We start from the raw sequence: 23468 nt of genomic DNA on the forward strand, positions 1-23468 counted from the left end.
TCCAATAAATATTTAGAATTTTATTTTATTCCCTACAAAATAAAATATATTGTTTAGTTCTTAAAAAAATTTCCATCGGCATATTTAGTCTCTATAAAATTTTTCCATCAACATTTTTAGTTCCTGGAAAAAATTTCCATCAACATTTTTTATCCCTAAAATGTTTAAGGAAAATGTTAAAGGGACCAAAAAAAATGTGATTTTATTTTATACGGACTAAAAACAAAACTATGAATATTTACATGGACTAAAAACCATGAATACAATTATAACCAACCAACGACGCAAAATCTTACTATCATTTATAACGTGTTTACAGCACGGGGAAAATTTTCTAAAATTTAAAATAAAAGTATCGCTAAATGTTGAGAAAATTAAATCACTCAAATATTGCTAAATGATAAGCATTTGAATTTCTTGTCAACAACACATACCCTTCCTGACATTTAGAGGGTCAGGGTGTATTGAATTGAGATTTTATGTAATTTTATAAGACTTTTTAAAAATAAAATAGTCTTGTGGTATTCAATTAAGATTTTTATAGAGTATAAATTTTGTGGTATTCAATTAAGACAATCAAGATTGTTTATTCAAGGCAATGAAATTCGGTGGTATTCAAATGAGATTTTCCCTAACTTATAAAATGTCTTTGATATCCAAAAGTATGTAGATTTTAATAGATTTTTTTTTGGAATAAATTTTGTGAAACTTTTTAGTTGAAAATACACATAACATATTTAATCAACAATCTCATAAAAAATCTCGAGACTTTCATAATTTTTTTAGCACACTCATAACATTTCTTGTCTTATACCACACACACGTACACACTCATACCCTCTTCTTATTATTCATAAATCCCTCTTTGATATCATTCCTGGTTCACAATACATTTTAACTTGTTGCTTCTCCTTGTTTTTTTTTTTCCAAAGGAAGTTGCTTGTTGATGTTGTTTTCCACGATCCCGTAAAAAAAATAGTTCTTGTAAAAGAAAAGTTTGTTGTTACATACCTTATAATCTCACAAAATCTTTAATATTTTACTTACCAAAATAATCTTTTAAAATCTCAATCTGATGATACACCCCTTTAGTCACCATAACTCTATTCATATATCCAACTTCAACTAAACAAAATAAAAATGAAAAAAGGGTTGAAATTGCGTAAAAGAAAAGGCAAATTTTATGGTGCACCTAACAATTTGAGTGTATTGGTACATCAAATCCTTAAATTATAATAGTTAAATGAGTTACTTTTTGTAGGAAAAAATTATTTTCTATCACCTATAATTTTTCTGAATTCTTATTACTCATAATAGAGAATTTTGATTATCTTTTACAATAAAATGTAAAAAAAATTAGTATGATTTTTATAAAAAATGAAACAATGTTTTTTCTTATAAAATGATATTTTTTAAAATATATATGTCAACAAACACCTATTTTCTTCATAAAAAATGATAGTTAATTTATAAAAATTATAAGCGAGAGTACCGGTACACCGTAATTTACGGGTGTACCGTAGAAGTTCCCGAAAGAAAAGGAAAATTTTATGGTACACTCAAAAATTTGAGTGTATTGGTACACCCAATCAACAAATTAATAGTTAAATGTGTTATTTTTTGAAGAGAAAAATTGTTTTCCATCACCTATAATTATAATAATTAAATCTTATTAACCAAAAACGTCGACGAAATAAAATTTAATTTTTCTGAGTTTTTAGTACTCATAATAGAGAAATTTGATTATTTTTTACAATAAAATGTAAAAAAAATTAGTATGATTTTTATAAACAATAAAATGACGTTTTTTTCTTATGAAATGACATTTTCTAAAATATAAATATCAACAAATAACTCTTTATTTCATAAAAATAATAGTTAATTTAAAGATTTTTAAAGTAGGAGTACCGGTAAAACTTAATTTACGGATGTACCGTAGAAGTTCCCCATTAACTATGCTCAAACATGCTCAAACATTCTTATTCATCCTACATAAACTTTCTGTATGATTAGCTTAAGCAGCGAAATATCCCACAACAACACCATATTCTCTTCTGTGAGTAGCTTCGCTTCTAACAAACCTTCAGCACTCTTACTATACATTATAACAAAAAATTCAACAAAAAATTCAAGAAAACTAAAAGTTTTAATCTTACCCAAGAAGGCGGTAACAATGACAAATGAAATCCTTCAAGGATGACCTTGGGGTAAGAATGATATAGAGAAATAGGGTATTGGTGAAAGGATAAGATCCTTCACACTTGTTTTTCCCTGATCTTAAATTTTATTGTCTCTTTTAGTGCATCGGTAATACACTCCATCACTATATATTTTAAGGATGGGTTATTTTAATTTCAATGTTAATTCCAAATACACCTTTTGGGTTTCTAAAAATTGTTTGAGTATGTTCTCAAGAATATGTTTTGTAGAAACGTCTTTCAGTGGCATTGGAAATTTAAAATTACATTCATTTTAAACAATTTATTTTGTCAAAGTGACACTCGTCGTAAAATAGAAGGAGTATTATTTTCTTCTTTGTCACTATAATTATAAGGATAAGTTATTTTAATTTCAATTTTCATTTTTAATTAGGGATGTAAATGGATATTCATGGATGCATTTTTTTTTTTTTGAACGGCAAATATATATATATATAAGAGAATCGAACAAAGAGTACAGAATATACAAAAAAACAGCCGCCGCGCGACACACCTATGCATATAATATGATATATGTGCCCTCTCCATATTCGTGTGAATATCCGTTAAACAGGTAATACACGTATCTTAAAGTATCCATAAGTATATCCAGATATCCCTCAATAACATTTTAAAAAAATAAAAATGATTTTTCTTAAAAAAAATATATAATCACCAAAAAGTTTACAACAGAAGTTCAACATTTTCATTTTCTTCATAACAAAATATAATAAGATTCATACATTACAATAAAAATATTCAAACCCAATAAAACTCATACATTTCATTACTAACAAAAAACAAAAGGTAATCGCATTTACCAAAAACAAAGTTCGTTGATTAAAAAAACAACATAAATAAAGGATAATATCAGTGGTTTGTTTTATAGGAGAATTGAAGTATCACCTAATAGTAGTGTATAGTAGCTTTTTTTTTGTATTGAAGTTTGAAAGGATGGTAAAGTTACTTATGTAATTTAGTTAGTTTAATAGAAGATACAAATATATGTGGGTGCGGATCATCAAATCTGCATCTGCATCCATTAAATAACGGATAGTAAAAATATCCATTTATTTTATTCATAGATAATCGTTAAGGTATCTGTCTCATGTCAGTGGTAGATTTTATTTACGGGTGTAGATATTTTTGTCATTGACATTTCCAATATATTATTTGGGTTCCTATAACTCAATTGTTTGAATAAATTCTTAAAAAGAATATGGTTTCACTCATCTAAATGACTGTTCATTTTAAAACTTTTTTTTAAAGCGATATTCGTTTTGAAATGGAGAAAATATTATTTTCTTCTCCATCTTCCTATATCTATAAGGATGGATTATTTTAATTTCAATCTTCATTACCAATAAAACTTTTGAGTTCTTAAAACTCAATTCTTTAGAGATATTCTCAAGAAAAATATGCCTTTTGCATTCCTAAAACTCAGTTGTCCGAGTATATTCTGAAGAAAAATATGTTGGAGATAAGGGTGAGAATAGGTCAGGCCGTCTGTCAGGGGCCTATGGCTCGGGCTACTAAAAGCCCGACTCGGCCTAACTCGTTTAATAAATGAGTCAAGCTTGAACTTTTTAAAAATCCTATCAATTTAATTAGGTCGGGCTTAGGCTTACAAAAAAGCTTATCATGCCTATCAGGCCGGCCCGTACATGAGTATATTACTTTTTTCATATTTATTATTTATATTTATATATATATATATCAAAAAAGAATTAATATTCAAATTATCATACCACAATTATTATTATTTCAGTTTTTTATTTTATTTTGTATTTTGGATACAACACAACTCTTGGTATTTCCCTCATACATCAGATGAACTTCATCTAACGAGATAAGTGTTACTCACACCAATTACCAACCACCAAAAATTAAAAGATAACACACGGTACACATAAATTATTAGTTTAATTTGTACCTAATTAATGTTTATCTCTATATTAAGTACGTTGCATAAATTGAAAGAAAAAAAATTAATGAACAAACTCTGTTAAAAATTTGTAACATAAACTAGGCTTTTAGACAAGCTAATAGGCCAGGTCAGACTTTTAAAAAGGTCAGGTTAGGCTTAAAATAAAGTCTTTGATAGGTAAAAGGTCAATGCTTAGGCTTTAGTTTTTTTCAACTAGGCCTAGCCTATTTAATCAAAGTCCGGCTCGGCCTCATTCCCACCCCTAGGTGTAGAGATGTCTTTTAATTGCATTGGAAATTGAAAATCGCTTTCATTTTGAAACAATTTTTTATGTTAAAGTGACACTTATTTGAAACATATAGAATATTATTTTCTTCTCTATCTCTCTATATTTATATAAAGATGAGTTGTAATTTCAATCTTCAAATGTGTTTTAGAGTCGTGTTTTAATTGCATTGGAAATTTTAAAATGACATTCATTTTAAAAATAACTTTTTGTTAAAGTAACATTTATTTTGAAACGAAATAAGTATTATTTTCTTCTCAGAAACTTTATACTTATAAGAATGAGTTATTTTAATATCAATATTTTTTTTTCCAATGCATGTTTTGGGTTCTTAAAACTCAATTGTTTGGATATATTTCCAATAAGAATATGATTTCACACATCCACTTAAATATTTGGTAGACAAGTCTTTTAATTTCATTGAAAATTGAAATCACGTTCATTTTGAAATAGTTTTTTGTTAAAATGAAACTCATTTTAAAATAGATAAATTATTATTTTATCATCCAGCTTTATATATTTAAGGATGTATTATTTTAATTTCAATCTTCATTTCCAATACACCTTTTGGGTTTTTTTTATATGAGGTAAGAGCAAAATGACATCAAAAATAGAGGTTCACAACTAAATTAGTACCCTACTCTAATATTTTGTCACCTTTTGGGTTCATAAAACTCAATTGTTTGGATATATTCTCAAGAAGAATATGCCTTTTGTGTTCCTAAAACTCGATTGTCTGGATATATTCCCAAGAAAAATATGGTTTCATTGATCAACTTAATGTGTTGTACGCAATCTTTTAAGTGCATTGTAAATTAAAAATGATGTTTGTTTTGAAACATATTTTTGTTAATGTGAAACTTATTTTAAAATGGATAGAATATAATTATCTTCTGTCTCTCTATATTTATAAGAATGAGCTCTCTTAATTTCAATCCTCATTTATTTCCAATATGCATTTTTGGTTCCTAAAACTCAATTGTAGAGACGTCTTTTAATTGCATTGAAAATTGAAAATGACATTCATTTTGAATTTTTTTTTTTTTTTTGTTAAAGTGACATTCATTTTAAAAAGAAAAAAATATTATTTTCTTTACCGTAACTTTATATTATAAAGATGAGTTATTTTAAATTCAATTTTCTTTTCCAATACATTTTTTTGGGTTCCTGAAACTCAATTGTTTGGTTGGATTCCCAAAAAAAAATGGTTTCACTCGTCCACTCAAATGTTTTACAGAGACACCATTTAATTTCATTGAAAATCGAAATGGTGGTCACTTTGAAATATATGTTTTTCACAACACCTTAAACTCCGATGAAAATATAATATAATATTTATTAATTTTAAAAGAGATTCACGATGATTTCAAAATAGAGTGTACAAATATCTTTTTAAAAATTGGTTTAGTACTTGACATTCGCACTTACACAAAATAGTTACTAGACAACACTATTTAAATATAAAATTAAACACCAAATTAAAAGACATAATTATAATGGTCTAAAAACTGAGTACTGAAAAAAAAATACAGAGAAATAACCTAGATAATGAAAGAAATCATCATTACAATAATTTTTTGTTTACAAAGGCTAACAATAACAAGAAAACATCAAGAAAAGGGAAGCAAACAGGGAGCTAAGCTCTCAAATAAACATTATAAATTGAGCAAGCATAATATAAATTAGTTATCAGCAGGCTCCAATTTAACTTTGACCCCACTTAGAGGAGGAGCAGGCGCACTCATATTATGATTATTATAACTTACAGAAACAGCATGTGACTGGTCAACAGAAGCAATGGGAACAAAAGTAGTTGTTCCATCATTGAGCTTTTGGAATCGGAGATCTGGTCTCTTTCGGATCCTAGACATGTATCTCTTTTTTTTCTCTTCTTCACTTTCTGACTTGTAGTGTATTGATGCATGACTAGCAAATTTTTGTGATGTTGCTAGTACTTTGTTACACTTTGGACACGTATATGGTCCATTTTTATTGTGTGATAGACTGTGGGTTCTACCATCATCAACAATTTCTTCTTTTTTCCTCTTCATGTTGGTATTATTAAAAGCCCGGATTTCATCACCATTAGTAGCAACAATATTGTTTGTCTCAGATGGTGGTTGTTGTGAATGTGAAGACGAGCCTCCAAGGAGATCAAGATGAGCAAAAGCGGAAGAAGTATTCAACACCATCTTGTTGTTGTTGATGACATCATTCCTATCAGATGATGGTGATGATGCATGTAGATTCTCAAACTGAGTGTCAAGCATTTGCATCGCTTTTATGATGCCTGGAGCATGACTACCAAAACCATTTGTATCAGCTGATGATTTGGTTGTGTTGTAGCCATACATCCATTTCATCAACCTATCAGAATTCATGGTGGTTGATTTTGGAGAAGGAGGAGGAGGAGGAGGAAGAGGAGAGGAGGAGGAGGATGATGATAATGATGATGATGAGAGGACAAAGTGTTTTTAGGGGAAGAAATTCCTATAGTTTGATGGCGTTGTGTACGTCGTCCCTCGATTTATAGAATTTAATTATTCATTTTCATGTTTTTCCATAGTCCGTGCTATTACTTAATTATACAAATATACGAATCTATTTAATAAAATAATTAATATAAATGATTTACTTTGAACTTCATAATTAAATATTATATTTAAAAAAAATCAAGTCAATACTATATTTAATTCAATACTATATTTAAAAAAGTTCAAGTCAATACAATATTTAATTTAATACTGTATTTAAAAAGAGTCAAGTCAAATAAAATTTAAGCAAATATTATATCAATGAAGTCAAGTCAAATGTTTTTGATCTTGTATTTGGATCAAATATATACACCCTTCGATCACTATTATAAGCAAAAATCAACATTTTGGATTCATTCATTTAATGATGTATATGGTTTATAATAAAGACCAAATAAATAATTAAATGAATGAATCTAAAATGTTGTTTTTTACTTATAACAGTGATCGGATGGTGTATGTTTTTGGTCTTGTTATTAAAGGAGTAATAGTTTAATTTGTATAAAATATCACCAGAATATTATCATATTATTTAAAAAGTATTTATATGGATGATGTGTTGGTTTTTGCGGCATCAAAAACGAGTATTCAAAGTACCGTATTCATAGGGACTCGTGCAATAACAGAGTTGTTCAACAATTAAAATAAGAGTAAATAGTCAATTATCCCCTTGAAATTGTAAGTTTCGTCAATTACCCCCTTGAAATTAACAAAACGTCAGTTACCCCCCTGAAATTGCACAACGTTAATCAATTTACCCCCTCCGTCAAATTCTTCTGTCAGTGAACATGAAGTTTTGCAAATACCCCCCCCCCCTGAAGTTTTGCACTTATGTGCAAAATGCCCCCCAAACTTAAAAATTTATATGTTTTTTTTTTATCTTGATTCAAAAGATATTAAAGACAAACAATTAACAGTTAACTTTAATAATTAAGCTTAAAATAAGAATATATTCTCTAAAAATAACACATAATTAATAACTTCATATTACTTTAGCAAAATGCATGTTTAGTTCAATTTTTAAGATATAATAATTTTATTCAAACTTATCTTAAGAAATTGTTATAATTAATTATTCATGAGGAATGAGTGTCTCTAGCTTACTTTGTTGTGAATTGGTGTGTCTCTATCTAAATAAGTCATAATTTATGGAGAATTGTACAACCAAATGGCATAACATAAACAAAATAAAATAACATACCCCTTTAAGAATGAAAGAGCCATGTAAAGTATTAAAGTTAACTGTTAATTGCTTGTCTTTAATATCTCTGAGTTAAGGATAAGAAAAAAATATATAAATTTTCAAGTTCGGGGGGCATTTTGCACATAAGTGTAAAACTTCAGGAGAGTATTTGCAAAACATCATGTTTACTAACAAAAAAAATTGACGAATGGGGTAAATTGATTAACGTTGTGCAATTTCAGGGGGGTAATTGACATTTTGTTAATTTTAGGGGATAATTGACGAAACTTACAATTTCAGGGGGTAATTGACTATTTACTCATTAAAATAAATTTTAAATATGTATTTTGTCCCTATAAAATAAGGGTCTTTCAAGTTTAGTCCTTACTTAATTTTAATGGTTCTTTTAGTCCCTAAAAAAAATTTCTGCACTCAGTATTAGTCCCTCCTCAATTCAAATTTGTTTAATTTATGTTTAAACTCTTGAGTTTTTGAACAATTATTTACAGACATGTTAAGAACATTAATAAAAGTTCCTATGCAAAAAATTGTAGCAAAATTTGATTTATACGTCAAGATTTTGTTAATTTTATCTTTAACTTTTGCCATTTTAAAAAATTCATATTTAATTCGTTTCATGTTAAAAAATTCTAAATTTTAGTAAATGAACCTTTCACAGTGTTCTAAACTTGTCTCAAAAAAATCGTTTAAAAATTTAAGAGTTTAAGGATAATTAAACAAACTTTGTTGCAATAAGGACTAAAATTAGAAGTAATTCTTTTTTGTAGGGACTAAAAAATATATTAAAATTAAGTAAGGATTAAACTTGAAAGGTCCCTATTTTATAGGGACCAAAAATATATTTAACCCTTAAAATAATTTTGAGTGCATAAATTGAGTTTGTCTAAACATGTATTTTGATATATATATATATATATTGTGTGTGTAAGTAGGTGTGTTCAAATTCCAACCGATCCAAAATAAAATCAGAAATCGATCTTAAAAAATCGAAAATCGCAAAAAACCAAATATTTTTTTTATGTGTTTGGATAAACTGCTAGGAACGGATAAGATTTTGGATAATTTTTTCAAAATCGAACCAAACCGAATCAAACTGCAAAAGTAAATATTAATACTTATTTATTCTTTTCTTAGTATTATTATATTAAATTGTTATGTTGCTTGTTGGTTTTTAATCTTCTATGTTGCACTAATTTAATCTATGTTATTATTCCTTCATATGTTTAAAAAATAATCGATAATTTTCATACTGTAATTTTAAATTTTTAATATATTTTGTATCAAACATATTATTTACCGTGTTTGTGTAATATTAATATTAATAAAAAAAATTATATTCTTTGAAGAAAAAAAAAGTAAATAAAAGAATACATATTTTGGATCGGATCGATTCAGATTTTTTAGAATAGTCATCCAAACCGAACCGAACCGCATGTGATTCTTATTTTAGATCGGATGACATTTTGACTCAAAATCAATTCAAACCGCACCGCAAACATACATATGTGTAAGTAATGAAACAAGAATAGAGAGATGGTATTGCTAGGATTAAGCTTCGTTAACTAATTATCTAATGATATTCTCCTATTTCAGTTATATCTTCAATTGTCCCTCATTGTATGCTTCCATATCTGCCAAACAACTGAAAATTCATTATATATTAGTTGATGCCTTCTGATGCTAAGCAAAATAGCCAATCAATTCAATGACATATGACAACACATTATATGTGAAACCCTTTGTCTAGAAATTAGAATCTACACATGATTTAATTCATATCCATTAGATAAAAAATTGATGTCTTTTTTTAGGAAATAAAAAATTGAAAATTAAAAGTTCATTTTGAGATTCCATATCGAAAAAAAATTAAGAACATAATTAAACTAAAAATACAGTAAAATATAATTTACATCAAATTCCCTAAAAAAAAGTATCTACATCAAATTTATAAAAATTAGACCTAATCCCAAAAATAGAGATGATTAGTAATACATAAGAGAGTGGACATTTGAGTCGATATCTCATTCTCTCTCTCCCTACCTCCCTACCTCCCTCCCTCCCTCTCTCTCATTTATTATTTTAAAAGCCCGAGAACTTATCTTTTCAAAACAACATTTTTCTTTTTAACTCCATTTTTATATTATTAAGCTATGCTCTAAAGATATAAGTTAGCATAATCCTTAAAATATTTGTAAAAAAATCAAGTTGTTTTTGTATGTAACGTGATATGTTCAGACTATTGGAGGACAACTAAGTTCTTTGATCAACAACAAGTCTTGTTCACTATTACATTCGTTCTTAATTATAAGACCTTTTTGAGAATTTTTTTTGTCCCTTTTTATAACACTTTTTTTCTATTTCCAACTACATTAATTATTTCTTTACATACATGCCTCTATTTATTATACATCTTTTTCTTCAATCAGCAATAAATAAAATGTTGAAAACATAAGCCAACCCTCTTTCCTAAAGGATAAAATTGTAAAAACAATAATAATTACAAACATATTTAATACAAATATCCATATCTTAATTCCCGTTATTTTTTCAATATTAAGAATTATTCTTGTCGTTGAAGTTCAATGGTTGCTCTAATATGGGATATGTATAAGTTTTATAATGTGCCATTTTTATCAGACACAGACATAACTAGGGTTCGTGATCTCACCCGTATACACATCAATCACGGTCCTTTCAGTGACAAGGAAAGGTCTTCACAATATTTGACGGGAATATCATCATCTTCCTCATGTGGGCTTGCAATTTTGCATTATTATGTGTTTAGTATGGGTGCGCTCTGCAACATCCAAATCTATTACTACAACGTTAATCGATATATTTTTTTATCTAAAGTGCTACCTGCACATTTACAGCATAACCTAACATCATTTCTTCTCAAAAACACATTAAACTTCTAAAATTGAAGGTCAAATATATTCGACAGTCCTTTAAGTTGGATGTTTATAGCAAAGTTAGTATTTAAGTTTTTTGTTACAAATCGGTCTTTTAAGTTTTTTTTTTTTTTATTATTATAAATTGGTTTTAAGTCATAGAATATTAACATTGTAACCAAAAACTTCGTTAAAAAGTACTTATAAATTATTTAACATTGAAGTTGTAGGTTCAAAAATGTTTATAACATCAAACGTGATTGCTTGTGTACATTTTCTTCTTCTTGTTTTTGAATTCAAGCTTGATTTTACAGATAAATATTTCATCAACGATATTATAGAGCAAGTAATCGATCAGTTTTGTGTCAAATAAGACTGAATAATACACATATGAACCTTAGTTTTGAGAGCTGTGAATTCGGACACACAAACTTTTTTATCTGAGTTTTATCAAAAGAGGATAACAATGCATATATTTTCTGACTTAAAGTACTAATTTATAAAAAAAATAATAATAATAATTTAAAGGACTAACTTATTATAAACATGTAATTTAAAGGACCACATATAATATTTACCCAAAATTGAATTATAAGCCTAACTAAACTAATCTAAATTAAGGAAAATATGACATTGCATCAAATCAAGGATCACATAAAATGAGATATTATTAGATGTAATAACCAATAGTTATACAAGTTACCACACCACATCGATGTGAGGTGACATCTCAAGAAATTTCACATCATTTTTTTCACAGAAACTTTTCCACATCAGAATATTTTTAAAACTTTCTACTTTGATACTTTAAACCCATAACCCATTAAAATAGTTGAGGGTCTAGAGGGCTTTGGTAATGAAAAATGTTGTTGACACATCATTAATGGCTAAAAAAACACATGTAAATGACTGAAAAGCTCACACTGCAGTTAACCGTTGAAGAATGAAAGAATTGACGGTAGCTAAGTGTCGATGGAACCGGCGGCAGCTAAGTGTTGAGGATTCCATCGACAGTTAACAACTTGTTTGTTTTTGTGTTTGAAATTGGCTTGGAATGACTTAACCTTGTAAAAAATCGCACCTATGGAACCCAAAACCGCAACAATGGAGTTTTGGAAATTCTCATGCCTGTTTTGTTCTTATAACAGATCATTGGAAGTTAACTGCCAAAGGAACCTCGGCAATTAACTGTCGCCAGGGTATTTCAGTCTTATACGAGTGTTTTTCAGCCATTTACAAAGTGTGAACATCAAATTTCTTTGGTAACAATATGAGTCTGAAAGTCCCAACCTAGTTATATTATGGATTGTCCAACAAAGAAACCCAAGTCAATAACACCCAAAAAAAAGCCTAATAATAAGGTTTAACTACAAAACATGAGGTGACCACCTCGACACAAAGAATGATGCAGTGCAGAAACTACCACAGACATCATCCTAAGAAACTACCTCATCTCCACTTCCAGAAGTATCGACGTTCTCCACGCTTCCTATCTTTATGGAATGTACCATACATGCACCATATTGTTCCTAACATCAATGAACACATTCAAATTAGATAGGAACCACCACATATCTCCAATTCAATTTTCATAACAAATTGCGCATGTTGAAAATGAACTCAATATCATTTTAGAGCCACATTATAAAAATGTGTCTTCCCCAAATATGATCTTGATCATTTCTACTCAGTCGCTATCTAACAACACACAACCTAACTTTGACATCAAAATACATTTTCCATGTACACCCCCTTTTGAATAATGAGCATACAACGAGTTGTAGATGATACAACACTCACATTAAAAATACACGTCCTATTCGAGGTACACCCTATGAATTCACATGAGAACAAATATACTACCTTCATATGCATTAAATACATTGTAATTGTAATATGTGTTTATTTTATCAACAAATTTCCGTTAAACTCTATGCTTGTATCTGTAAACACTCATCGGTAGGATTTTTATTCTCATCTCTATACTTAATAACTAATTATACAATATTTGTCAACAAAAAAAAAACCATTATACAATAATTTTTATGAATTGAACCATCAAATAAGATATTGTTATTGAATAAATATATTCCACAGTCCACACACAATTTTAGATAATTTTATGCTTCATGAAATAACTTAATACATAAAAGTAAAACTTGTTTTTGACTTAATATATAAGTAAAAAAAAAAAAAAAAAAAAAAAAAACAGAAACGCACGAAGTGGGAAGGTAGTATTGAATGAATTGACCCAATAGAGAAAAAGCTACACTAGTTGAGTTAAAGCCCTGTCACTGTTCTTTCTTTCTTTCTTCCGCGTTGCGTTGTTTTGTCTCAATAAAAACCCCTCAAATCTCATTCTTAATTCCTCTTTTTCACTCTCTACTTTACTTTTGCATCATCAAAACAAAACGCAGAAACATAGTGAGAGTGATAGTGTTTTGTGAGAAAAACCAAACAAAACAAAACAAATAATTGAATTTGAAACGCTTAAAGCTGTTCAATTCAACGCGCTACAGAACAAAAAACAAAACCGTTTCTTCTTCTTCATCTTATGGCATGTTCATGTTCCATTAAGAACAATTTCCCATTTTCATACCCTTTTTGCTTTGGACCACAGAAACCCACTTCAACACTTTCACGATCATCATGATTCGCCGTTTCTTTCTTCTCTTCTTCCTTTTCTTCACTCAATTTGGTTCGTACTACTTTCTTTATATTCTTATCTATCTATTTCACTTTATTTATGATTATGTGTTTGCTTGATCATGAATCTGTGTTTAATTGAGTTTAGTTTAGAGTAAGTTCTTGCTTACTTTGCTTTTAAGTTGACATTTTTATTTTAATTATTTTTTTATATATTGCGTTCCTTTTATGCTATCATTATGACAACATTGAAATTGATGAGTATGCTCTCTTGATTTCACCTGGGAGGCTGGGACTGGGACCACTGTTTCTTCAATTCATTATATTATTATTATTATTATTATTTCAGTTCTATTAACTGTATGTTTAGTTCTGTGATGAGAGAAAAATTGATTTTGAATGAATTGATTTAGCTAAAATTGAGATGCAAGTAAATTGATTTAGGTTTGGATGCATACATGTAAAAGTAAGTTGGAAAATAAATTTGACTGTAATAATCAATTCTAAAATTAGAAGCTATAATTTTTAGTTTAGAATCAATTCTCGAGGTAAAATCAATTCAACTCCAGAGGAACAAAACATGTCAAAATGGATTCTACAACTCAAGAATCAATTTTGGCTCTGCTAAAAGTGGAATCAAACATACACTTAAATGGTGGTTCTGATTGCGGATGGATTCAGTGTTGTCAAATAGCGGCTATAGTGCCCTAGCGTAGTCGAATCTGAACAAAATTTTATTGTTCTGTGATATGCAATTTAATGCAAATTATTGTTGATTAAATTTGAGCATACCGCTATTTCCTGAGATCCATGATTGACAACAGTTGATGAATTTTCCATTTGAGGTTTGTATAGGTTATCTTTTGTCCTTGTGCTTTCCATGTACCTGTGATTGTGATGACCAAATACAATGTTTGGCTTTAGAGTTGAGAAGTTGCTAGCATGTATTTTATTGCGTCAACTAAGTGATGTTAGTTGAGCTCTAATGTTCCTTGTTTGGCCATATATAATGTTAATCTTGAAAGTTGAGAACTTGCTAGCATGTATTTTCTTTAATGTCAGATAAGTACTGTTAACTGAGCTCTACTGTTCCTTGTTTGGCTTTCAGCGTCGCTGCAAGCATTCACCGGAACCTATGGTATAAATTATGGGAGAATTGCGGATAACATCCCATCACCTGATGAAGTTGTTACTCTTCTCAGAGCTGCAAAAATAAGGAACATTAGAATATACGATGCTGATCACAGTGTTCTCAAAGCTTTTAGTGGGACTGGTCTTGATATTGTGATTGGAGTTACCAATGGACAACTGCAGGACATGAGTTCGAGTGCAGATCATGCTTTGAATTGGGTGAAACAAAATGTGCAGGCATTTCTTCCCGAGACGCGCATTCGTGGAATTGCTGTGGGAAACGAAGTTTTGGGTGGGAGTAACAATGCTTTGTGGGGAGTTCTTTTGGATGCTGCGAAAAATATTTATAATGCTACCAAGAAACTTCATTTGGATAAGTTAATTCAGATTTCTACCGCACACTCGTTTGCCGTTTTTCAAACTTCCTACCCTCCCTCCTCTTGTAAATTTAACGATAATATTAAACAGTATATGAAGCCGCTACTAGAGTTCTTCCAACAAATCGGATCTCCTTTCTGTGTGAATGCTTACCCTTTCCTAGTCTATATTGGTGATCCGGAGAATATTGATATAAATTATGCTCTTTTTCAACCAACAAAGGGAATTGATGATCCGGTATATAAACTGCATTACGATAACATGCTTGATGCTCAGATTGATGCAGCTTATACTGCTTTGGAGGATGCTGGATTTCATAAAATGGAAGTCATAGTTACTGAGACAGGGTGGGCCTCTGCGGGAGATCAAAATGAAGTTGGAGCAAATGTAACTAATGCAAGGACGTATAATTATAACTTGCGTAAGAGGCTTGCAAAGAAGAAAGGAACCCCACATAGACCTAAAGATGTTTTAAAGGCATACATTTTTGCAATTTTCAACGAGGACTCAAAGCCTGGTCCTACCTCTGAGAGGAATTATGGATTGTTCAAGGCTGATGGGAGTATATCGTACAATGTTGGGTTTCATGGACTTAATGCTGGATATTCATCTCATTTGTCTCTCAAGGTATAAAATATTTCATTTGATGCTATGTTGTTTAACTTTAAGCTCATTTACAGGTTTTCTAGCATAAGTTGTATCAAAGTTTACTATACTTATAAATAAGAGACTACCTTATTGGAAACTATGTATCCTAGTTCCTAAGTAATAGGACCATATGGTTTAAGGGAATTCAATCAAGTTTGTGTTTCTCAAAAGTGCATTTAAAGAAGGCTAAAATGAAAGTGAATGGTAGCAAAAGAAACAACTAAAACATTAAGAAATTTGACACACAAGTTGGCCTTAACAAAAGGTAACTTACCTATATTTTTTTTTTGAATAGTAATTATCATGTATTTGTTTTGCTGGTTCTTTCATATCAGGATATCGAGTGTAACTGTAAACCTACTTTATGCTATGTTTTACTGTCATGACTTTGTAGCTTGCACTGAATGTATCTAATTGCTATGATTAATGTCCTGATCATGCATCACCCCCATTATACAACCATGTAAGGTTTCCACTTTCCACCCAATATGAATATTACTCTTTGCATAAACCTATGGAGAACTCAGTAGATCTTTTTGTTTATAAATTCAATTTGGTCCAATGCATGGATAAGTTATTTGCCGACGTTCTAGATTTATTCATTTTTTTCCATTACTCATAAGAAGAAAGGGAAATTGTTAAACTTCTTGATACAACTTTTCCACCTTTCTAGTTATAGACTATCTGCAGAACCAAAGCCTGTGTATCCATGGTTCCGAGAGTTATGAATGTACAAGCTTTTTTCCCATGTTCTTCACCTCCAGGAAATTTGTGTTATCATGTGAAAAGATCATTCTAGAGATATCAAGTTTAGACCTTAAAAATTTATGGATATCATAAATAAGACGCGCAGATACCTTTCTAGATTATCTTGGTAGTTTGTGAAGATGTTTATTAATTGGTGTATATCGCTTCTAAAGGAAAATCTTTGATTGTTGCTGTTTATATTATGGATGAACCCTTTATCTCATATCCAATTCAACTCAAATTGCTAAGTTGCCACTTGCATTAATACTTGTCAATTTAATTGCTAAAATAAGAATTTGAAACCATGTTATGTATTCCTATCTGGTGTTTACTGGTTACTATTTGATTTCACTTGGCAGGATATCAATACTCAAGGTCTGTCGCGGTCCTACGCCATCACCATCATACTGTGTTTATCAACTCTGATACTGATGATTTTCTAGAGTTAGTTTCCTTGGCAATGAAGGGGTTTTTTCCCTTGGTTTTACTTGCTCTCAGAGTCTAGATCAAAATTATGCCATTGATTGCCATATTTCATAAAAGCAAAATCTGGAAATTTTGATGTATTTTTCCCATATTTAGAAAATCCGTAATTATAATTATTTCTTCTCATAAAGCATTTCCCCTTCTTTACTTCGATGAGATATATAAAACATTTTAGTTTTAATACATTCTAAATTTTCAACTCTTAATATTTAAGTTCGTCAATTATACTCTATCATTTAGTTTATGTTGATCAAAGCACTTACAAATAGAAGCACAAAATTAACCCGGAAAAATGTCAGATTGGATATGGCTTCCTTTTTTAAACTGAGTTTTGTTTTTTAAAAAAAAAAAAAAAAAAAAAAACAATAATAACTGGGAGATAAAATTTCATCCTAGGGACTCAAAACGTCCAAATAAGCAATGATTACAAATTTTCTTGACGTCAATCTGTACATAGATCTGAATTATGAGAGTCAGCATAGCTATTTGTTGAGCTAACCTTTTCTTCCCTAAACAAAAGGAAGGTTGCTCTTTAGGCCTTCTTGAAAACAGTTTTTGATGGATTTTGAGTGAATATGTCTCCCGGCTCAACCATATATGTCTAGCTATAGACAAAAAAAACATGGTCTTACAATCAAATATTACTTGTTATTACTATTGTGCTCAAGATAAACTATATTGTATAAATTTGCAAATGAATGTCAATGAACTTGGGCTACGTTTGGTTACGTATTTCCTTCTTCATTTTGAAGTTTGAACCCAATGCACGGTGAGTGGTGACACCTTAATTTGGTTAAAACTCAGACACACGCACAACCTATTCATATATACATACCTAAAGCACCGCATAAGTCTCTTGTCATCTAGAAAGGGTTAGCAAGCAACTTATTGCTAGTTTGTCTTTTTTTTATGTGTAATCTTCTACCACCTATCCAAAAAATAACAATAGAATCTGTCAATATAGATTCAGCATTCTTCCAAAAGTACAGCAAGAGCTCTGAGTTTTTAAATTATGAAGAATGAATAAGCTTTACATGCTTGAATTTTAAGAAGAAAGAAAGCGCCAAAAATATAGTTTGGTGGTCGGGGTTTGAACCCAAGGTTTATCATACCATTTAATACTACCATTCGGTCATTTTAGTATATATAAATCTTGTAAAAAAATCTCTCAAGTATACATTTTTATTTTTTTTCACTCAATAGAAGACCCAAGTTAAAGATTGCATTAAACTGATCTCTTGTTTTACTCCCCACTGCTTGCTTTGCCCTTGTATGAGAACTGGCTTATTATTGATACTGGAGAATTATTGTGCTTATTAGCACATTTTTCTTCATGTTTGCTTTAATAGTACTTGAAGATCATAATTACAGCAAAAAAAAAAATAGAAAAGGGTAATCTACGTACTTTTGGTTTTGGTTTTTTGTTCAACCAATTTTGTGAGAGATTTCCATAATAATTGAATTATAGAAAGCACTTTATAAAAAGTGTCTATTCTATCCTTCAAAAAAAAAACTGTCTATTCTAAAGTGTCTCTCTTCAAAGATAGCACTTTAAAATAATCGAATCAAAATTAATAGGTGTATTCTTTCATGATTGAACTCAAGAGTTAAGTATCATTATCCTTTCTGATTCCATGTGGTGTCATAATTAAATTGATGCAACTATAATCTATGGGAAAATATACTCATTTGCTCAAAAAAATAAACTATGGATAAATATTTTTTTTAAAAAAAGTTTAGGTAAATTTGATTTTAGAGGTTCAGGACAAACCTCAAAGTTTAAAGATTGTCTGCAAAAAATACTTAAAAATTATCCATTAAATAGGTTATTATATCGAAAGTTGGACCTAAACTCAAACATGTGTGGGATATGACCTTAACCAATCGAACCAAAGCTGCAAATAAATATTTCTATCACATGAGTATATTTATTCATGTTATTGTTGTGATGTGAAATATAATCCTAACATGTTTTCCTTCACACAATAATGCTAACATGTTGAAGTGCACAATATAAGTTTTGTTCAAGAAAATATAAGTTTGATTTTTGGATAAACAATTTTTTGCTAGACTTTATTTATTTTTTGACTAAACTTTAAATTACCAGAGCCGTTTTCTCTTGAGAATAAGAGGGTTAATAAAAAGTATTTAAACTATTTTGACTTTGAGCTTGTTATAACTTACAAACACAAAATTATAGGGTATAGAAAAAAAAATAATGCATGTACCAAAAAAAAAAAAATAAATAATAATGCACAAAAATATTTTTTTGACAAAAACAAAATTATATTCATTCATTCAAATCGATAGAATACATCAGAATCAAGATCGCTAAAAACGTAAAGAATGAATCTGCGAACAAACTCACAGCACCCAAGTTAATAGCATACAACGGCAAAATGCCTACAAATAATATGATATAATCTAAATCACCAGAATACTCTTGCTTCTGGATCTGCAACGTTGACGTCCAAATCATTGATTGAATCTGTGATTGACTGATATTTGTGACCTAAAACAATATGCCAAATCAAACAACGCCGCACAAGACGACGAACAACACAAGGTCTTACTTAGACGACGAAATCACAAAAAAAAAAAAAACACAAAAGAAAACGCTTGATATTTGTGAAAATCACTTATTTAGATCGAACGAAAGGGGAAAAAAGATGCAGAGTTGTGATTTTAAGTCAAAGAATGACCTAAAACCACCCCTTCTCGATGAGCGAAAGAGAAGGAAAACTTAAAGAGAAGTTGAAGTTTCTCTCACTAAAAAAACCAGAGCCGACTTCTGTTGATCTTATTTTTCTAATGCACAAAAATATTGAAATGGATTAGTATAGCACCTAAATTTTACAAGTATCGTCTTCATTTGAAAGAACTTAACATCTCAATTGCTATGTAATTTTGGTATATAAACGTCTCATTAATGTTATTAATAATGAAAAATGTTTGTCTTTATATTCATAATTTACTCAAAAACTATAGGATAGGAATATCACCGTTTGCTATAGACCTATAGTGTAAGATGTACTAAGAGGCAATATTAATTAGGGTTTATAGGTCTTTATCCCCTGTAATATAGGTCATTCTTTGTTTTCCCCCTTGTAAAATTTTTATTTTGATTCACCCCTGTAAAATATTTTTGTTTTGATTTACCCCTTAATAGGCCAAACAAAAACAAAAAAATTTCAAAAAAAAAAAATTTGTTTTAAAATGAATGTCACTTTACATTTTCAATACAACTTTAATTTTTTTTCTTCCAACTTTACCCTCAATAAATACTCTAACTTTTCTCACTCGCACAATTTTCAATGCAACTTTAAGGTTGTCTTTTTCTTATAAAGTAAGGTTATTTTAGTAAAATTGCTATGACATTTGACTATTTTATTCAATTCCTTAATCTGTGTGCAATTGGCTAAAACGACACTCATTTTAAAACGGAGGGAGTATAATTTACAAGCAGAGCAATTAGGGGAAAATAAAAAAAATAAAGAAAAATGGGATGAGTATATATTCAGTGGACACAAGTGTAATTTTTTTACACAAGTCAGACTAGCTCACCAAAATTGACACCAATGATAATTGAATCTAATATTTTGAAAGTAGTACACTTCAAGGTATCAAACGAACCGTGTATTTTATTTTAAAGACATGTTATATTATTGGGACCATTTCCATTCGTTGACATTCGCTGCAGGCACTAGAAATATTATCAGTCAACCATCACCAAGTGATGAGATTAGAACTGATAACCGACTACCCAACTTTCAAAGGTTGCTTGCCTGCCTTAACAATGCTTAGTGTGGGTTAGCCTACCTTTTACGGTGGCATTTCATATGGGAAAGGTTAATCCTTTATCACTATGGAAAAGTTGGATTTAATGATTAGATTAAGTGAAGAATATATTTTTAACATGTTCTCTCAACACTAGATTTTTCTTCACACTATCTTCCAACAATTTAAAAATTCTGAAAATTAATTTTCAGAAATTAAAAAAATATAAAAAAAATTAGATAATTTTTTTTTTTAAAATTCTGTAATTCATTTATTGAATGTTAGAATTTTTTTTTTGGAAAAAATGAAGAAAAAAAAATTGTTCAGAATTTTATTTTCTTAGCAAAATAAAAAACTTTAATTTCAGAATATCTTATTTTATTATGAAATTAAAAAAATATATTCTTTTTAGAAAAATAAAAACTTATCTTAGTTTCCAAAATTTTAATTTTATTGAAATAATTTTTTTTTCAAAAAAAAAAATTCTAACATTCAATAAATGAATTACAGAATTTAAAAAAAAAAATTATCTGAATTTTTTTCGATTTTTTTACTTTCTGAAAATTAATTTTCAGAATTTTTAAATTGTTGGAAGATAGTGTGAAGAAAAATCTAGTATTGAGAGAATATGTTCTTCACTTAATCTAATTATTGAATCTAACTTTTCCATAGTAGGAAAAGATGAACCTTTCCTACGTTACACACCACCTTTTATGTATGCAACAATCAACACAAAAGATACTAAATGCACTTCCAAATAGCCTTTCTCTTCTAATACGCATAGGGGCATTTGATACACAAAGACCAATAAAAACATGCCTCAAATAACAAACGTAACAATTATCATTGTAATCATTGTGGTTGCAATGTCACTACAAACCATAGAAGCTGAAGATTACACAGTAGGAGGAGATGTCATAGGTTGGACTAGTTTTCCTCCTGGTGGTACTTCTTTCTATTCAAAATGGGCTGCAAATTTCACATTCAAATTAAATGACAATCTAGGTAATTAATCACACATTTACATTTCAATAATGTTACAATTATTTAATTATTTGTAATGTTGGTACCATGTTTTTGCAGTATTCAACTATGAATCTGGAAGCCACAGTGTGGTTATACTTAACAAAGCTAACTATGAAGAGTGTAATGTCAATGACAAAAATATCCAAACCTTTAATCAAGGACCAACCAAAATAACCTTGGATCACATTGGGAATTTTTTCTTTAGTTGCACGTTATCAGGTCATTGCTCCTTCAGGTTAAAGTCACTGGACCAGGTGTTTACTGCTCTTCCACCACAGAGTTCAACCACACCTATGGCTGCTACTTTCACTCTTGTCTTCATTACTATTGCCTTCAATTTTTTGTCTCATATTTAAGTTACTCACTAGTAAATGTACTACCTCTATGACTATCCTTTTATTAGAAGCTGCTTTTGCAATTTTCATGTATATTAATAAATATATTGTATTTTGAGTCCAAAAAAAAATATTGTATTTGATGTTTGTATTTTGTGTATGAAATTTGCTTAAAACATCCTTTGTATATGAATGTATTCATAATTTTCATTTCTCAAGACATTTAGCAGTACTGATTAGACTTAATTGTATTTTGCTCTGTCAAGTATGACAATTGTCTGATTTTGTTTTCCACTTTTTTTTGAGCAATTTTGATCATATATAAGTGAGATGAGTGGGCCACCTTCTCTTAAGGACCAAAATAATAATAAATATATCTAAGCAAACAGTGGGTTGAGTTGAGTCTAATGGAAAAGGTTAGACTCTCACAACGTGGCGAACCAATGTTCGAATCTAGTATGAGAAATAAACTCATATTTAATTTCTGAAATGCATTTTAATATGATTATCTCTAGTTGAGAAAACCTATGAAAACCCAATAATAATAAATATATTTGAGAATTTGAAATTAAACTTATATTTGTGAGATATTTAAAAACAAAATGTTTATATTTTGGGTCGGCAAGTATATAGTGTAAGATTGCACATAATAGGTGCAGAAAGAAAAGAAAAAAAAGGAAACAGAGATGAAATTTTTTGCTATACCATTAGAGAATTGTTTTTTTTGAATGAGAAATGTTAATTGCTATATTAGTTTTTTCATTTTGTCAGAAATTGAATTATGATCTTCAACTTTTTAACTCGTAACTCAATATCCAACCCCAATTTTGAGATTTTTTGTTTAATATACGTCTATTGAGGAACTTTATAGATGGTATTTTCGTTTGGATTTTGCTTTGCTTGGTATCAGGTATGAGTATCATAAGAATAAACAATTATCCTGTTGTGGCCTAATTCTAATTCTGTTTTTCAATATACTAATTATCTTTCCTCCAAAGTCTTACCTTTCTAGTGATGAAAATTTAAAACGAAGTTTCATTTGACAATTAATGGGTTTTAGGCGTAAAATGGAACATCTGAACATGCATGTTCACATGTTATTTTGACTTTAAGCTGGCTATAATAACTTCCAAACAGCTAATTATTTTATATAACGATGCACAAAAATATGGATATGATTTTGTCTATGTATCACTAGAAATAATATTGCTATAGTTTTTAGGATGTAAGTGGCAATAATTAAATTTGTATCGG

At 29.3% G+C, this 23468-nt stretch overlaps 3 protein-coding genes across 3 annotated transcripts; 2 read left to right on the forward strand and 1 right to left on the reverse strand.

The window, feature by feature from the left end:
• Nucleotides 1–5944: 5944 nt before the first annotated feature.
• LOC112421048 (uncharacterized) lies at nt 5945–6889 on the reverse strand. Its single transcript, XM_024781034.2, has one exon. The coding sequence runs from the start codon at nt 6790–6792 to the stop codon at nt 6094–6096; it is 699 nt and encodes a 232-aa protein (XP_024636802.1). The 5' UTR covers nt 6793–6889; the 3' UTR covers nt 5945–6093.
• Nucleotides 6890–13308: 6419 nt separating this feature from the next.
• On the forward strand, nt 13309–17259 carry LOC11443684 (glucan endo-1,3-beta-glucosidase 14). Its single transcript, XM_003609315.4, has 3 exons — nt 13309–13738; nt 14795–15822; nt 16950–17259. The coding sequence occupies exons 1-3, from the start codon at nt 13690–13692 to the stop codon at nt 17031–17033; spliced, it is 1161 nt and encodes a 386-aa protein (XP_003609363.1). The 5' UTR covers nt 13309–13689; the 3' UTR covers nt 17034–17259.
• A 4327-nt stretch (nt 17260–21586) lies between these two features.
• LOC11443272 (mavicyanin) lies at nt 21587–22392 on the forward strand. The gene is made up of 2 exons (XM_003609313.4): nt 21587–21858; nt 21937–22392. Exons 1-2 carry the CDS (start codon nt 21669–21671, stop codon nt 22233–22235), a joined length of 489 nt encoding a protein of 162 aa, XP_003609361.1. The 5' UTR covers nt 21587–21668; the 3' UTR covers nt 22236–22392.
• Nucleotides 22393–23468: the final 1076 nt, after the last annotated feature.

This window comes from Medicago truncatula, chromosome 4, assembly GCF_003473485.1.
Source record: "Medicago truncatula cultivar Jemalong A17 chromosome 4, MtrunA17r5.0-ANR, whole genome shotgun sequence".
NCBI classification, from domain to species: domain Eukaryota; kingdom Viridiplantae; phylum Streptophyta; class Magnoliopsida; order Fabales; family Fabaceae; genus Medicago; species Medicago truncatula.

What these genes read in the sequence shown, in the direction of transcription:
- LOC112421048 (XM_024781034.2), bottom strand. Translation starts at nt 6,792, where the DNA reads ATGAATTCTGATAGGTTGATGAAATGGATGTATGGCTACAACACAACC.
- LOC11443684 (XM_003609315.4), top strand. Translation starts at nt 13,690, where the DNA reads ATGATTCGCCGTTTCTTTCTTCTCTTCTTCCTTTTCTTCACTCAATTT. An exon ending in CCTTTTCTTCACTCAATTTG is followed by an intron (nt 13,739 to 14,794) that starts GTTCGTACTACT and finishes TTTGGCTTTCAG; the next exon opens with CGTCGCTGCAAGCATTCACC. An exon ending in CATCTCATTTGTCTCTCAAG is followed by an intron (nt 15,823 to 16,949) that starts GTATAAAATATT and finishes TTCACTTGGCAG; the next exon opens with GATATCAATACTCAAGGTCT.
- LOC11443272 (XM_003609313.4), top strand. Translation starts at nt 21,669, where the DNA reads ATGCCTCAAATAACAAACGTAACAATTATCATTGTAATCATTGTGGTT. An exon ending in CAAATTAAATGACAATCTAG is followed by an intron (nt 21,859 to 21,936) that starts GTAATTAATCAC and finishes ATGTTTTTGCAG; the next exon opens with TATTCAACTATGAATCTGGA.